General features: G+C 30.7%; 1 protein-coding gene across 1 annotated transcript in view; it reads right to left on the reverse strand.

The window, feature by feature from the left end:
- The window catches only part of LOC139503561 (uncharacterized), a 139,517-nt gene extending 125,167 nt beyond the window's left edge, over window positions 1-14,350 (reverse strand). The window contains exons 1-2 of the mRNA XM_071293363.1: window positions 14,040-14,350; window positions 4,395-4,485 (exon numbers count right to left, since the gene is read on the reverse strand). Coding sequence (XP_071149464.1) covers window positions 4,395-4,485; window positions 14,040-14,112 — 164 coding nt within the window. The 5' untranslated portion in view covers window positions 14,113-14,350. The remainder of the gene's footprint in view (window positions 1-4,394; window positions 4,486-14,039) is intronic.
- Between the last annotated feature and the right edge of the window lie 4,535 nt (window positions 14,351-18,885).

Below are 18,885 nucleotides of genomic sequence, written 5' to 3' on the forward strand. Positions count from 1 at the left end.
AAAAATAGCTTAATAAATGAATAGAAACCTTCTGTCAAGATGGAACTCTTACTGTATACTGTATCCCAATTACAATTTGTAAAGACACTTGACTCTTTTCACAAAAGGTGTAATGATTAATGTGTACCATACGCCAAACTGAATTATAACACTCAGGAGAAATTTTCATGATAAAAAATTTCATGATTTTCATAATCTCCATTGTAAATCATCTACAATATTGAAGGCTTATGGCACATTTGATTTTTAAAGAAAAGGGAGTCTGGGGTTGATGTAGAAAACAGGAATATATATATTTTTCAAAAAAGTTCTTCTATTGTCGTTCTTCATCCGTTCATTTTTATCCGTCTTATACTAAATTTGTCAATGTCAATTTTGACTTAATTATCGTGTTAATGCATTGATGCACAAATTGTATGCAATGTTTAAAATTCTCATACAAATTAAATCACTTCAGCTAATATTTTATCCTTCACGAAAAATCAAATATTTTAAAAAAACTCAATGCATATGGATAATTTCATCTTTAATAGGAAAACGGATATCTCAATAGAAGTAATTTTAAACTTAATTGGGAATCTATATTTTAATCCTATAATTCTCTATAGTTACCAAATATACTTAAGACAGAAATGTATATTTGTACTACATTTAAATAAAATACCCTAAACACAATTATACCATTGTATACTGTCAGGCTATTCAATAAGTTGACATTGATATAATTTTTTTCAGTTAATTATGCTATGTTTTATTAAATATCTTGTTTTCCATACACTATACTTGAAAATAAAACAGACACACATGAATACCAATACATAAAACCATCCATTGGCCATGTTTACAGGAACTAAATCTTTAATGTGTTGTGGAGAGAAGTTTTAATATCAAGGAACTCATTAAACAACAACTTTTATCTTTATCTGTTTATTTAACAATGTTTAAAATTAATAAAGTTCACAATGATGTGGAAGCACATCTTAAATAATTTCTATTTAATTTATTCACATCTTTTTTAGAATCCAAAACATGACAATCTTTATTAACATGTTGTATATCAATATCTATCATTTTGTTTGTGTCTATCGATGACCTTGACCTAATAAATTCTCATGTCCTTTTCATGATTTCTGTTATTGGGTTACTGTCTCATCTGCCTCACTGATGTTTACATTTTTACCTAACATCAATTTTTATAAAAATGTCTTGTGATAAAGGGAATCCAGTGTAAAGAGTATCTTTCTTATTCAATTAGGTCCATTAATAATTAATGTATGCCATATGTGCAGAATGACGGCCAAATCATAACTTTTCAAAATATTATTTAATATCCACATGTTTTAACCAATAATGTCACCAAAATTATTACAGTCTTCAATACTCCTTTACATGCATTTGTGCCCTCAATTAAAATGTGTTTTCTGCATACCGTTCAGTTAAATAAATATTTTAATCATGCATCATTTCAAAATTTAAAAAATATGATTAAATTTTTCAATTTCATTGGCAAGGCATTCTAGAAATTTTTGTTTTCTTATTTTTCTTTCAAAATATTAATTTTTAAAATTAAATATAAGAATTAAATTTAAAAAGTCAACTTTTTATTTCTAATACCTCTTGTAATGTCTTATTTCAATATTGACATTTTACCAATGGATTTAAACAAACAGTTTATAACAGGTTATAAAAGCAGGTCTTGTTCACATGTTAAAATAAAAGTACAACCAAATTTCAATGTATAACTTAAGAAAATTTTAAATCACAAGTACAAATATTTAAAGGAATTGAATTAACATATATAATGAATTTCGAAGAAGTAAAACTAATTCCCTGTGAATACAGTCAGTTGTCTTATATTTGGAATATATGCAATATATTATCAAGAAATATCTAATTCTTAAAATAAAATGCTTTAGAAAACATCCCCAGTATATAAGATAGACAAATATTTTTCAATGGGTTTACATGTACCTAAACTTATATTTTAATGGATCTTGACCTACTTTTTTTAACATAATGATTCTTAGTTAATGAGGAGTGTTCAGCATATATTCAGTACATTGCAAGCAAAGGGTTTAATCATTAGCAAGAAATACATGTACATTTAAACGTTTAAACCCATTGGCACTCATACTACAATTTCTTAACCCTTTCCTCCATGGATACTTTTTTTTAAATACTTGATTTGCATAGAATTTTTCAATAAAAAAAATTCTGCAGGTTAAAATTATTAATCCATTGCCAAAACAAATATTTCATCAATAAATTCCAGTCATAGATTCTCATGAATATCCTTTTTCTATTAAATACCATTTTTATTTAGTCTGATGAAGTTTTTTGTAGGTGAGACGTTTCAAATGAGGGACTACGCAGGCGTCATTATGGAGTAAAGGGGGTGGCATCAACAGGCATCATTATGGAGGAAAGGGTTAAATCTTCATAAAAATGTATACAGGAGTTAGTTTTAAACCATGTTATAAAACTCGAAAACTATTTTCATACTAACAATCAAGCATGAAAATTTATATATCTTATTTACTGCATAAAATCTCCTATAAAAACTTTATATATGTTATATTTTGAATTCTATAGTTAAACTGTGGGACTTTACTGAAAGGTTACCACAATTAACTGCATCATTTCACAGTTCAAAATACTTCAAATGAAAACTTTAAAATTTTAAATTAGGATATTTAAAAAGCCAATTTGAATATATGCTAACTTTTGAATTGATTAATCAGTGAGTTCTAATATAATTTGATTTCAAAGGTTTGATTTTCTGAAAAAGATTGAATTGCTCTACGACAATGACCCAAAAAAACCTGGTTCACATTATGTGGTAACAGCACGATTTAAATCTCAGCTTAAAAATGATAAACCTTCTAGAACTACAAATGAACTACATATCTTGACAAAAATAGGTATAATTTTAGACATTTCTATTACATGACGTACACCTTATAAATAATTATTTAGTAGTGCAAATGTACTTATTTATTGAACATCAGTCATTCCCTATTTTGTGTATTAGACCAGGATAACCAGCAAGCGCTTATATTATATCATGAATATTTACACAGATCTTTTTGGTGGTAAATAATGTTTAGGACCTATTAGCATGATTAGTATATACTTTTTTTGAGACAATTGACCAGTCAAACCATGTTTATTTCCTCTACTCTGGAGACTTAACTATTCTACCTTGATACTAGATCTAGACTGTTAATTGTAACCTTTCAAGGACCCATAATATAACTCTCTGATTTCTAACTTATATGTGAGAATTCAATATATAAATTGAGTTGAGAAAAATCAAATCAATTTAAAATAGTTATACAGTTATTTATTGTCGGAATGTTAGTATCAACTTTCGTACTGATCCGTACAAATTTGTTAAAACACATTATTTGGTTTTCAAATTACAGTAATTATTTATTTTCTGTCATGGTTTTATTCAAACAGACAAAATATCTTGGCATCACTCCAATTAAAGGGGTGGTTTAACTAATAAATTATGTAAAAGAAAGTAACTGATCTAGCATGTAAGGAAGTAAATCTACTAGACCTTGGTAAACTTAATTTTTGTTTATTTAATCAAATGTCTTGTTTTATTATTTGTACTTGCATAGACTGTGCCAATAAAAAAACACTAGCTCTTATCCTGGGGCTATTTAGTCCTGATTCATGTTTAGGAAATGTTAAAAAAAAAATGGTTAGACATTGGTCATGTTGGTTAAACTTCAGTGTTTGTTTATTAAATCAAATGTCTTACTTTATTGTAAGTACTTTGCATGCAAAGACTGCCAAAAACATTAACTCTAAGCCTGTAACTAGTTAGTCTTGATTCATGTTAGTGAAATTTTCCAAAAAAATGGTTTGACATTATGTAAGTGTTTTCTCAAATTAACTTTCTGACTAGGAGTTTTTTTTGTCAGCCTGCCAGCCCAATCGAAGCTAGTTATACAGTTTTTATGTCAGCCTGCCAGCTCAAGGTTCTAGGGTTTGGATCCCCCCCCCCCATTTTTTGACGATCAAATCAATGCATTTGAATGGGGACATATGGTTGGAACCCCAACCCCCCTTTTTCGTCTTGGTTGGGAACCCATCCTTCTTAAATTTGCTGGATCTGCAACTGAGACATAAGTACATCAGAAAGTGCAAATAAGCAAAACATAAATGTATAAAGATGATAATCAATTCAGCGGCCCCAAAAATAATTGTATTTTTGTGGTTTTTATTTCCTTATATTTGACAAATTCTGCATGTAACATGTGATCAGACATGTGACAGATTGTAGTCCACATTTTAGGCAAAACTACATGTGTGTATCTACCATTACTATTTTATTTTATTTCAAATATTATCTCCCTGTTCAAAATAAGTGTTGTACTTACTAGTAACCTTGGGGACATGCTTTACATAATCCAGTATCATAGTAAGTTCCTGCAGCACAGCTAGTGAGACAATCTGTTGCACAGTTACATGCTGAAATAGATAGAAAAAATGTTGGATAGAATAAACTTTTTTAAATGTGTCTACCAGTACTCTCTATTTGTTCAGTCAATAGTTTTGTTTGACATGAAAGATTTTTTAGCTGATTTGTTAATCCTTTGTTAACTGAAAAATGTGGAATGGGTTAGAGTGGGGGGCCCATATTCGCCGGGGACACAATTTCGCCGTTTTATGATTTTGAGGTGTAAACACTTCAAAGGATGGCTGAAATGGAAGAAATATGCGAATAAATTATAATTTTATAACAAATATGATTATTTTTTAAACTTAAACAAAATTACGGCACTTACTGCAAAAGATCGAAAAACGGACAACGATTTTCGGTCAATTTCCTGAATGAAAAACAGGATTTTCATAGATTTTTTTCTTCGCATTTTTTTGACTGATTGGCCTAAATTTCTGTTTTTTACACCTTTGAAATGTCTGCTGTTCATCTATAATGAAATTTATTTGATAAATATTATATAAAGCTGCAGTTATTTGGTTTTAAATAGATGTGTAAAAACGGCGAATATGTGTCCCCCATTGACAAAACTTCAGGAAATTTCAAACACCTTTTAATCTAACTTTACAGATGATTATTTTCAAACAAACATGTTTTCAAGCTTAGGAATGTTTTGCATTTGAAGTTATCTTCATATAGAAATATCAGTATACTTCAAAAACATATAGACCTGAACATAAACTGTAGAAAACATGGAAAGATATGGCGAAAATGAGCACCCCACTCTAGTTCATTGTTGAATGATTTATGGTTATCTATACATGCAGATGTAAACTTAAATGTCATTTGGTCTCTGGTAGAGAATTTTCTCATTGGCAATCATACATGTACTTGTACCATATATTCTTATTTTCATAATACCTTACATGTATATATTGCATTGATCTGAGGCACACTCCAAAAACAAAATAATCATTCAATATTTCAGGAAATTCAATTAGTTACGAATAAGAGTTATTGCCCTTATTTTCTTTCCTTTTTACAAACAAGAATAACATTTACTTTGTCAAATAACTATGTTCTATTCAAAACACTCACATATTCAAGCCCCCATTAATTATTTCAATTCTAATAGGACAAATACATTTATTGTTTTGGATCGAAGCGCTCTAGGTGGAGGCAAATATTTGCCTTTCCCATAAATAAATGCACTATCAAATTGGCGTAAACGAACGGAGCAAACTGAATGTTTTGGAGCTGTCTTAAAATAACATAATTTATAAAAGTGAAGCTGGTGCTTTTGCTACAAAGTTTACATATTGAAATGTATCATGCATTTTCATTTCAAAGAACAATCACTTTATAAAATTGAGAATGGAAATGGGGAATGTGTCAAAGAGACAACAACCTGACCATATATAATAATAAAGAGTGCTCGATTAGCACTTTCTTGTCTGAAAAATAACCATAATTTTCATTTCATGTCGGGGGCCTTTTATAGTTGGTTATACAGTTTGTGTTTTTCTTTTGTTGAAGTCTGTACAGTTGCCCTTTGATTGATAAATTGGTGTTAAACACCAATTTCTCAATCAAAGGGCAACTGTACAAACTTCAACAAAAGAAAAACCCAAACTGTATAACCAATTTCAACAGTCAACACTATTATGTGTTTTCATAATTGTCAGATCTATTGGTGGAGCGTGGAAGCCAGTGTCCTCAGAGATAATTATTGACCTTCGATAGGACAACTAACAATTAAGATGATAGAGTTGAGTGTACCAGTTAGACCCACCAGGATTCAAACTCACAAACTCAGTGTTGACTGACTAGAGATTACAACAGTAGTTAAACTACTCAGACAGTGAGTCAGACTACTCAGCTACAGTGTACCAAGGCCTCCAGGTACCCATACATTTTTTTATGTAATTGCTTAGGCTTAAATTAAAATATTGTTTGTTTGCAGTTTACTGACCGTCCCTTGAAAATCCTCCCGACTGTGAAAATTTTATTGCTTTAAATTTTAAGAAATTTTTTTAATACATCTATTGACGCGATCCAGAACTTTGGGTCCTTTCCGGAAATGATTTAAAGTCTGGGTCAATTACGCATTTCAAGTTCGGTTTTTCTTAGCTTCCCGTCAAGCGTTCATGTGACCATTTAATGATAAAGCACATGGAAATTGTTTACAGGTATCCATGAAGTCACGGAGGAGTACTTTACGCTGTCGTCTCGTATCAATTTTAAGACAAATAACTGCCCCACTCATTGCAATTATTCTCTTTCTTACAATATTAAATATACCCCAAACTGTGTGGCCTGTGTGAATTCAATTAAGAAATGTCCTTGGGAGCTATTCTGCCAATTTTTTTTTATGCATTAAAAACATTTCAGTACAGACCATTTACTTTTAATGGGGTGCTATGGATTTCACCCCAAACTTTAGATTTCTTTGGTTTTCATTAAAGCCTGTTAAAAATATAACCTTGGTTTTCATTAAAGCCTGGCAAAATTATAACCTTATCACATATAATTAAATATTGTTAGAAATATGAAAACAGTCGAATGTCTTAATACTTTTTTTTCAAGTTGCCTTTTTTTCAATTGAGGAAGATTCAATGGTTATTTTTTTTAATTAAAAATACACTCTTTAATACATTGTCTTATAAATCTTTAATATCTACATTTTTCTGATGAAAATACTCTACTCATGAAAACATTCTAGTCAAGAAGCATACATGTCTGAATATATTTCTTTAAAACAGTTCTAGTCATAATGACATTCCTTGTTTATAAGTGTTCCAGTATTTAATAATTATACCATATTTTATGTCATAAATTGGATAATGACACCAAGTTTCAGTTTTGGTTAAAAGTCTTTTATCTGAAAATGCCTGTTCATTTGATGTTGGTTTTCAGCATGACCAGTGTTTGTTGTTTTAAAATGGTGTTTTTTTTCACAAGAAACTTGGTTTAGTGTAACTGCTTGTTTAAACTGTATTTTGGCTGATAAAATAAAATATTTTTCCTACCTACCGACCCTTCAGTCTGAAGGTACAGTCGGAAAACAGCAAACAAACATATTTTTAAGGTTGGCCTTACATAACTTCCTTTGATCTTTTTTAGATGACTGTCTCATTTACAATCATACCACATCTCTTTTTTGATGAATTATTGGTATCTTTTAGTAATAAAAAGCTTTTTCCTATAGTTAAAATTGTGTTTTGCAATGAAGAGCATTGATCTTCTCATAGAAAACAAAAATACATACATTTGTACATGTAGGGCATGAAGAAAAGGGCTAAGTAGTGCACAAAAAGGCATAGGGGAACTGCACCTAACCTTAAGTCCTAGGTAGACACTGATTAAGCTAAGATATAGGATAGACAAACGGTAGATATACAAAATACTCGGAACTAACATTAATCAAGATCAATATGATATATGATATAAAAAGCCAAGGTGACATACTGAAGTCCGCCAATTATAAAATCAAGTCGTAATTACACTAATTATATAGAAGTTTTAACTTGTATGAATGTTATTTCTCAACCAACTTTTTAACTGATACAGTAATTTCTTTTTTTTTAGCATAGGTATATAACTCTTGCCAAATTATTTACATAAAATCTCAAACGAATATTTATCCAAACAAAATGTATTTGTTTAAGTGATTTAAATGAAATATGCTGCCTTTGTCAGTGTTATTTATGAACAAATTAGGAAGACCTTCTAATGTTGTAATTTTCAGGACAAGTACGTCAGACTTTAGATTATTTACTTATTTACTTGGGCGACACAGGAGGCCATCTTTTATAATGAATAAAACATGAAGTTTTAAAGCTAAAATCTGTACTTGTAACATGTATGTAAAATTAAAGAATTAATGGGAAATCTAATTTTACAAACTTGTACAATGTAGATAGACCCTTATAAATTACATTTTAAATTTTGAATAGTTCTCAACCATTTCAATTTTCTCATTATATTTTGAATTTTCTAATGAATTTGGCATGTACATGTATTCTTGCAGAACAGATAGAAAAAAATATATAGGTGCATAAACAATAGTTAATATTTATCATAATGGGTGTTATATTGTAATCTTAAGTCTTAATTATGAGAATTCCAAATTTTTTACATAATTTAGTAAGTTTACCATCATAATATATAATAAGTTCCATTTATGATTTGACTACAGGGAATCTGTATACCAATAATTTCATTACTTCTCTTTGATCTTAATTTAAAAGATTATCAATTACAGATTCCACTCAACATCATTTATGGCCCTTTATATTATATAAATGTGGTAAATTGTCAACGAGACAGCTTTCCTCAAAACTTAGAAAGACCAAAGGATAATGATGTTAACAACTAAAGTTCACTGTACGTCTTTCAATGATAAGCAATACCAATATCTTATAATAGGTCCGAGTACACAGTTATCGTCCCTTGATTTTCGTTGTCCACGAATATAGTCCCTACTGTGGACAGTGTGTTACTTGTCAATTTTTTTTTATACCCCTTCCAAATTTATTTATTTATGTTTTATGCCTCAAGTAGCAAGAAGGGGGATAAAATTACACTGTAAAAAAATTTGATTCATGAATTATAATGTAAAGTAGTGATTTGATCCAGTTGAAAAAGGTCAAAAATTAGCATTTTGGAAGCTGTCAAAAGATTTCAAGCCCCCCTTCACATAAAATTGTCCATATTTTGAGTTAGAGCTGCTGAAGTTTTCTATAATTTTGATATAATTTGTCCCAAAAGTAGTACAACACACTGTAAAAATATTATGGAGAAAGCGCAGGTGGGATTTTTTTTATTTCCATTTACTGTCTAAAGGAAATGCACTACGAAATAACTGTGTACTCGGACCAATATATGAAGCTAAAAATGTATAAAACATTATAAACGGTATGTGATGTTAAAATGTGAAAAGTTTCAAAAGATTATCCTGGTTCTGATATCTACATCGTGTACATGTAAAACAGAAAATAAAAAGATTAGATTGAATAAATTTTAATGCCATGAATGATAAATTCCTGAAAGTGCCAAAAAAGATTAGATTGAATAAATGTGTACGTCTTTTCCTTACTTTTATTTTCAGATTGAGTGGAGATTTCAATTAATTTGTCAGTGTACCAGCTTGAATCTGAAGGCAGAAGGGTGCCAGTTGAAAAAAAGGCACTTTAGAATAGTGTGTCACTGTATTTTTTTTAGGGGTTTGATTCTGAAGTGAGTCCAAGTCTATGGTGCTAACCTGTTACTTAGGGGAAATATCATACATATGTTAGCTACATGTACATGTATATGTCCTTGCATTCAGTCTCCTCTTTTATAGAAAAGATTCGGCAAATCAAACATTTCTCACTTTTTAAAGATTTTTTTTGGAAAAGAAGGTTATTTAGAAATTCTTGGGAACAAACTGTCTATTGATTTGTGTAGATTTAGGACTACAAATCACAAGCTCCCTATTGAACAGGGTAGATGGTAAAAAATAGTTAGAAACAATAGAATTTGTCTTCTATGTAACAAAAATGATATTGGTGATGAATTGCATTATATACTAGTATGTAAATACTTTGAAGAAAACAGGAAACATTGTCTGTCACATTATTATTTAAAAAATGCCAACATTGTCAAATACAAACAGATTACGTCTTCAAAAAACAAATCAGAATTGATTTAACTATGTAAATTTATAGATTATTAAAACAGGTGTATGTACTCCTGGCTAAAATGGACTTCATATATTGTCTTAGCAATTGCTTTGTTTGGTCCGTCTTGTTGTAAATATTGTACATAATTGTCTTCTCTATACCTATGTATATGGTTTATTGAGAATAAAGATATTTATAAGTATAAGATCTTAACAAAAATTAAGTGTGTATCAGCTTGGAGATCGGGTCATACCCTTGTTTATTGCACAGGATGACACTTGTTAGGATCACAGTCAATTGAACACATAAATATTGATGGCTGTTGATTGTACTAAATTCTTTTATATACAGTGTTTTCCATTCGGCATTTAAGCCGGGTGTGCCGACCACCTTCTTTTGAAAGCCGACCACCTTTCGATTTTAGGAGGTGGTCGGCTTTTTTTTCAAATTTCGGATTTTTTCGGTTCCGTACCGTTAAAATTTGAATACTAATCGCGCCTCGCTGATTTGTTTTCATTGACAAAGGTGGTGTCCAATCGTCAAATTTCAATGTTTTCATTTATCAATCGGGGTACAAGAAAGGCAGATGATGATGATGATAAAGAAAATACTAGACCAAATAAGTTAAATAAAATTGATAGTAATGTTGAAGTTGTGGAAATTGAACAAAAATCAACCAAACAACGGAAAAGACACGCAAGTGAAGACAAATATGAGCAAGACTTCAAATGGCTTATAAGTTATAGTCACAGAGGAAGGATACTACTGTTCTATGGGCCTAAAATACAGCACAAAAGCAAGAAACAGGACATAAAATTATAAATGAAAGAAGAGAGAAAAGAGATAAATTGTTGAAAAAAATCAAATCAAAGAATATTTGACAATTAATATGACTACGTCTATTTATGTTTGTTCAACTCCATTAAATGTGAATATTATACTAATCTTTATTTTTGTGACCCCCACGTGCACCCACAGTAAATTAAAAAAAAACGGGTGGACATTTAAAAAAAACCCACCCGGTTGCAAGTGATTTTTTTAAAACACCCACCTTCCCTTAGTGAAAAAAGGAAAACACTGATATACATGTATGAATTTATTATGATCCAATAATCTTGAAAACTTACAGTGTTTTCCATTCGGAATTTAAGCCGGGTGTGCCGACCACCGTTCGATTTTAGGAGGTGGTCGGCTTTTTTTTCAAAATCCGGATTTTTTTCGGTTCCGTACAGTTAAAATTTGAATACTAATCCCGCCTTGTTTTCATTGACAAAGATGGCGTCCAATCGTCAAATTTCAATGTTTTCATTAATCAATCGGGGGAAAGAAAGGAAGATGACGATGATGATAAAGAAAATACTAGACCAAATAAGTTAAATAAAATTGATAGTAATGTTGAAGTTAAGGAAATTGAACAAAAATCAACCGAACAAGGGAAAAGACACGCAAGTGATAGTGTTTCCTACAGGTGGTTTTGGCGTGTAATGGCGCCCTGCCGCGATTTCTCGACGCCCTGCCCTTTTTGGGAAAAAAAATTGGCGCCCTGCCCTAATTTTGTCGAAATTCCTGACGCCATGCCTTTATCGTCGTAATTAACAACCGGTACTGAAAGACATATTTTATGAATACCGCTCGAGTTATTTCCCTTCAAAACAAAAGTTCACTAGGTCGCCATTTTGTAATCGATTTCGTAATCAGCTGATTAGCAAACTGCAATAGATTGAATAGTGAATACAGATACTAATCACGGGTCCTGATTGTATCCCCCAAGTCCCAGAAACAACGTTTTGCCTAGAAGATTAATGATAAAACATCGATGTGATGCTTAGATAATTTTTTTTTACAGCTGATAGATTTCTAATTTACATAATTTACATTGTTTGCATGGTTGAACAAGCCAATGAACGGCGATCATGAGACATTTGTCAAATTGAAAAGTAAAAATTCTTTGCAAACTATTTTTTAAATACAAATGCTTGACTGTACCTTAAATAAAATGAATAAAAATCCAAACTAAATTATTAAAAGCAGAATAATCCAGAAAATAAATGAATTCCTTGATCAAGTGTTTTCTTTTGTTTACAAACATGTCACATGATCATTTTAGGCGGGAAAAATACTTGGGAAAACACCTAAGTAACAGACAACTATGTCTGGCTATTTATAGACATTTAAAATAAACAGCTGATATGGTAGTGCCATGAAAGTAGTAAAACTTGTTGTATCTATATTAATTTAATTTGGAAAAGGGTGTAGAGGGGAAGGGGTTAATTTTGTAAAGTTATTTTTTTTTGTAATTTAATAAATTTTGGTTACTAAAAATGACCCTGGATATCAGGGAATGTGTCAACCTGTTTTTAGGGAAAAAAAAGGAGGATTTGTCAATGACAATTGATATGACCAAAGCAATATTTTTATATACCTGTATATGACATAGTGCTTTCTTGTTTTTAAAGAACTGATTTTGTTTTTAATTGTGTTTATTGTTTTAAATATTTCATATATATATGTTTTAAACACTTTTTCTTGTTTAACAATTTGTTTTAATGATTGATTACAGATGTATATGTCCTTTTTATAGTATTAAACTAGTATGTTTTAAATGAATCCATTTTATAGAAATTGCCTGTTTATGTTAAGTAAGTGCCCTAAAATTGTTGTCCATCGCGCTTAATGTGCCCTCTGAGCTAACAATTACCCTGCCCTTTTTAAAAGCTGCAGGAAACACTAAGTGAAGACAAATATGAGCAAGACTTCAAAATGACTTATAGTTATAGTCACACAGGAAGGATACTACTGTCCTGTGTGGCAAAAATACGGCACAAAAGCAAGAAACAGAACATAAACCTGGATTGAAAGGCCTTAAATCCATGCTGATGCATAAAATTGTAAATGAAAGAAGAGATAAAAGAGATAAATTTTTGAAAATAAAATCAAAGAATATTTGACAATTAATATGACTGCTTCTATTTATGTTTGTTCAACTCCATAAAATGTGAATATTATACTAATCTTTATTTCTTTGACCCCCACGTGCACCCACAGTAAATTAAAAAAGGTTGGACATTTTAAAAAAACCACCCGGTTGCAAGTTATTTTTTTAAAACACCCACCTTACCTTAGTGAAAAAAGGAAAACACTGACTTATAGTAAAAATGTAATCAACTCAGTTGTTTTATACTCATCCAATGTGAATATTTGTCAACGGCCAATTTTTTTTACGTAACATCCTTTACATTATTATAAAATTCATAACCCTTTATGAATTACAATATATATTTTCCTTTTTATTCCTTATAAAAATAATTTTTTATTGGGTTTGGATCAACTTTAAATATGGGGCCGGATCAACGTTAGGCCAGATCGACTTTGGAGGGATTGACATGAAAGTGGTTCAATGTGTGTGCTTCAGCATTCATGTTTCCAAGTATTTTTTTCCGTATTTCTGCAGGGTTTTTTTTGGTGCTTGTCCCACATTCCATTAAAAAGTAAACAGGGACAAATTCAAAGTCAGTCGGAATTTGTTTTAAATTATGAATAACTTGTTCCAACGATATCAATTGTTCTCTTTATTAATAGCCCATTACTATGAATAATTTTTTTTCAAATCAGATGCAACTAGAGCAGGTTAGTGACCACAGGCCTAAGGTCTGCATGTACATTAATGACTGCATGATCTCAAAAACGGCTGGGTAATATCTCCTGGTTTGTTTTTCCCAGATTTTTATTTCAGTGCAATGTTTTTGTGATTTTTATTCATGTGTTTTCGTGTTCAGACCTCTCTTTTCCACCCTCAATTAAAATTAGTATAGAATAGACAAGAATAGATAAAAAAAAAATTAGAGAAAAGTAAGCAAGAAGGGTTGAAAATAAAGAAAAATAAATCTTCTATCAATATAAAATTGAGATGCAAAACTTACTTTGAGATTTGACTAATGGTATTTGTGACCAGCACAAACATATCAATGAAATTAAAATAACTTCCTCTTTCATAACGGGTAGTCGGTGTGCAGATTTTTTTTTATCCCAACTACTGTTGTATTTCAACACTTATTAACAACACAATTTAAAATAAAGAGACCCGCTCTTAAAGTACTGTATGCATATCGAAATTTTGGTTCCTTTTTACATGATGGTGTTGCAGCTTTTCACATAAAATTCGAAAAATTAAAGCTACGAAATAACTTCCATTCGTCCCAGTCTTGCACCCGTAAACAAATATTCATGCTACATCCGGTTTGAATTATAAGCATGCGCCAGACGGTTACCTGGTAATTATGTCAACATTGTAATTTTTTGAAAACTTTTTTAAATATAGAAAATTAGTAATAACATAAAAGGGATCAAAAGGGAGAAAAGGAAGAAAAAAAAACCTATCAATGGAATATAAACAGCGTTAATGATTATGGTTTTCTTTGACGTCCGCGTTTGATATATAATTCAATTGTTTAACAACATTGATATTCACTTGGTTAATAGAGACATATATACACATATGTTTCTGGTTAATCATAACTTGAATCTTCTTTAGCAGTTACATTAAACCATCAACATTTTGAAGATTACTTTCTGTATAACGTTTTCGACAATATTGCCGTATTTATACTACAAGCTTTTTTTTATCTGGAAAAGTTTTAGATAATGGCTGGAGCAAGGACGTATAACTAACATACGTCCTTGGCTGGAGCTAGATAAATTAAAGTTAAGTTATAGTTATTGACCAAGCAAGTCGGATATTTCAGATCCGGACATCCTGGCATTTAAATTTTTCAAGGGGTGATGCAGATAGGATTCCTCTAGATTTTTCATCTATTTGAAGGTGATAACTGATTATTTATATTGTTGATTATTTTTTAACCAGAGGATATATAGTATGATAAAAATCAAAATGGAGATATTATATAGTGTCTTTAACAATATTAAGTGGGTAAAATAACTAGATTCAACTGGCGTCAATATATATATCAATTAAATTAATCGCATTGAAGTGTATGGAAAATCTAGAGGATTCTTATCCGCATCACCTCTCAGCATTGTTTATATAACACATATGCTAATCATTGATTGGTCAGTTACATGTTGTGATGTCACTGCAGATCTGAGATATTCTCATTGCCATTTAATCTGCACAGCACGAGATGACCCAATAACCCGAACGACGTAGGAGTTCGGATTATTGGTCATCTCGTGCTGTGCAGATTAAATTACATATACCGACTTGCTTGGTCAATAACTATAACTTAACTTTAATTTTGAATTAAAATTTGAATCTGGAAATTTAAATAGTCGTAGGGATAATAGTGAAGAATTATTGGTACAAGTAAGGAATAAAGTCACAAAATTTATTGTGGACAAGATTGAAAATGAATTGGATAAATTATCTGACAATATTACTGAAAATAATGATAAATCAAAGGATACACAAGATCATGTTAATCAACAAAATGTGAAAGATAATTCAGAAAATCAATATTCTCAACATAATTGGGGTTATCAAAATTATTATCAACAATATCCATATTATTATGATCATCAGAACTCATATTATATAAATAATTATGGAACTGAAAATGAGAGTCATAGCAATTCAGAAAGTAGATGTGATTATGAAAATCAATGGCTTCAAGATTCGTCTCCGTACAATATTCAATCCGTTACTCATGCGAATCTTATTGATGTATTAGCGTTAAACAACCAAGTAGGGACACATTGTGATTCACAAAGTAATCGACCTAGGAACTATTTGGGACAAAACTTATATTTCCAAAGTAATAACATTGCCAAAACTTTACATGGAAATAATTTTTTATGGAAAACAAGCCTCAGTGTCCAACCGACATAATGGAACAATTAAATCATGAAAATAGTGAGAATGATAAAAAGAAGGAACTTAATATTTTAACTTTTAATTGTAAAAATATACAAACATGTGGTATGCTTTTTGATGAACTTTTTAAATCAACAGATATATTTTTAATTCAAGAACATTGGCTGTTTAATTTTCAACTGAATTTACTTAATGAACTCCATCAAAATATTCGTGGAATTGGAAAAGCTGTCGATGATAAAGACCCAATAAATCCAAACAATTTACCTCGTGGTTATGGGGGAACAGGAATTTTATGGAGAAAAGACCTTGACAATTTTATAAATCCATTAGATATAGGAAATGATAGAATTTGTTGTGTTGAACTTTTAGGATCTTCAAAGCTACTCCTAGTATCTGTTTATTTACCATGTAAAGGAACACCATCTGACTCGTTAGAATTTTATAACTGTATAAACCAACTACATGAAATTGTCCAAAGCTATAGCGACTCTCACTCTATCATAATTGGTGGCGATTTTAACGAGAATATTTTAAGTTAAATTGATACGAGAAGAAACAAATATTTAGTAGACTTTATGAATGAAAATAGTTTATATACTGAAGAAAATGGAATTACTTTTGTAAATTGTAGTGGTAAAGGAACTTCAACTATTGACTTTTTACTTTTTAAACAAGATTTTAAAGAGAATGTGATTAATATGGAAACAATGGACAATGTGGCTACTATATATATCATTTTATTCTGGTATCACCTAAGTTGGACAAAGGTATACAGAAAAACACATTAGTTTACATTACATTGCATATATGTACATTTGTTGAGGAAGCATTAAATATGAGTTTTTTACAACGGTATGATCAGTATAGCCGACAGGTTAACATCAGAGAGAATCCAGTTTGTCATTTATAATTCTAATAAATTGGCACAATTTTCGAAGTTTAGATTTCTGTTTTTGATTCATAATAGCATTAAATTTTAAAACATTCAAGTTCGTTAGGTATTTCTTGTCAATAAGTAGTGTTCTATCTGTCAAGAGACTGCTGCATTCCATTACATAGTGGTATTCGTCACCTATAGCAACTCTGCACAACGGACACTTTCTCTGTTCTCGGGGAATGTTTTGCCATCTACCATTTTCAATTGGCAGTTTATGGTTCATTGTCCTAAACCGCGACATTGTTATTACATCTTTATCATCAAGTACGTTAAGGTAGTGTTCGAAATTGTGTGATGTCTTGTATAGGCGATAATTCAGGGCTTTCGGCGAATCGTTTACCTTTCCTGACCATGACTGTGTAAACTGATCTTCTAGTCTTTGTTTAATTATCGATTTAATGTTAGGTGATGTGTTTTGGAATGACCATAAGTAAGAGAATCCACAATTGTCTAGAATACTTTTCATCTTGTCTAACGATCGCGATCGAAATGTTGTTTCTTGTGCTAACTTGAAAAGGTATCTAAACATTACAGCAGCGAGCTTACTTTCTTTACCGGTAATTAACTTTGTCCAATAAGATATAATTCTAGTTTTTATATCTATTTCTAGGGGATACAGACCCAGTTCTCCATAAATGAAGTCGTTTTGAGTAGATGGCTTAAGATGTAAAAGTAGCTTAAAAAATTTAGTTTGAACTCTTTCTAGTATATCTAAGTTTTCGTAACCCCATATTTCGCATCCATATAGCAGAATAGGTTTTACCAGTAAGTCAAACAAATCTACATGGCATTTAATTGATAAATTGTGAATTCTTCCCTTCCTTAAAACTTCGTACATTGCACTTGTTGCTTTGTCCTTTAGATGTTGTTTGCATTGTTTAAAGCTGCCTGTTTTGCTGAAAATAATTCCTAAGTAGTTAAAGTGTTTTACAGTTTCAATATGATGGTTGTTGAATCGGAAAAGTGGAGGGTTTGTAGTTCTTCCTTTTGAAAAAATTAAGATTTTAGTTTTAGCAACATTTACTCGCATCTTCCAAGTTTCGCAATACTTTTTAAATTTGTTAAGTGCATGTTGCAGTTGGTCAGGTGATTCTGCCATGATTACAGTGTCATCTGCGTAGAGAATTATGAATAATTTCATTAAAGTTCCAAGTTTTTCTTCTATATCTTTACTTATTGTGTTCATACCTAAAACATTTTCCGAGATGAGATAGTCTTCTAGGTCATTCAAGTATAAAGAAAATAAAAACGGTGACAGATTTTCTCCTTGTCTGACACCGATTTCACAAGCGAAAGGTTCACAAGTTTGACCATTATAGCTCAAGCTGGATTTAATATTCTGGTACATGCTAAAAATAGTATTAAACATTTTCCCCTTTATATTATTGTTCAACATTTTAAACCATAAGAAATTACGATTAACCGTATCGAAGGCCTTTTCAAAGTCTACAAATGCGCAAAATAGTTTCTTTTTTGAGTGTTGTAAAACTTCAATTAGAGAGTTCTGAAGAAACGCACAATCAATTGTTGAGTATTTTTCTCGGAAACCATTTTGATTTTCTTTAAGAAGAGATGTTTGTTCTGAGAATCTTTTAAGGCGTTCATTTAATACCGCTGTAAAGACTTTTCCGAAACAGCTCACAATAGTTATTGGTCTGTAATTTTTGGGGTTTTATCATTCCTTGGACCCATTGTTTTGGGATTTTTCCGGAGTCGAAAACTAGGTTGAAAATTTTCACATATATGTCGATAAGAACATGAGCGGATGTTTTTAAATATTCATTAATCAGTTTGTCTTCGGCGCATGCTTTGTTATTTTTCAGATTTTTCAGCGCTTTAAGAATTTCATGTTTTGTAATTTTGCTATTTAACTCATCGTTTATTTCTTCGTGGAAAATAGTACTTTCGATTTGTTGCTCTTCTGTATCATCACTCAGATCACTGTTTAACTCTTTGAAATATGAGACCAATTTGTCGAAATCAATCTTAGGCTGAGCTG

The sequence above is a fragment of the Mytilus edulis genome, chromosome 14, assembly GCF_963676685.1.
Source record: "Mytilus edulis chromosome 14, xbMytEdul2.2, whole genome shotgun sequence".
NCBI classification, from domain to species: domain Eukaryota; kingdom Metazoa; phylum Mollusca; class Bivalvia; order Mytilida; family Mytilidae; genus Mytilus; species Mytilus edulis.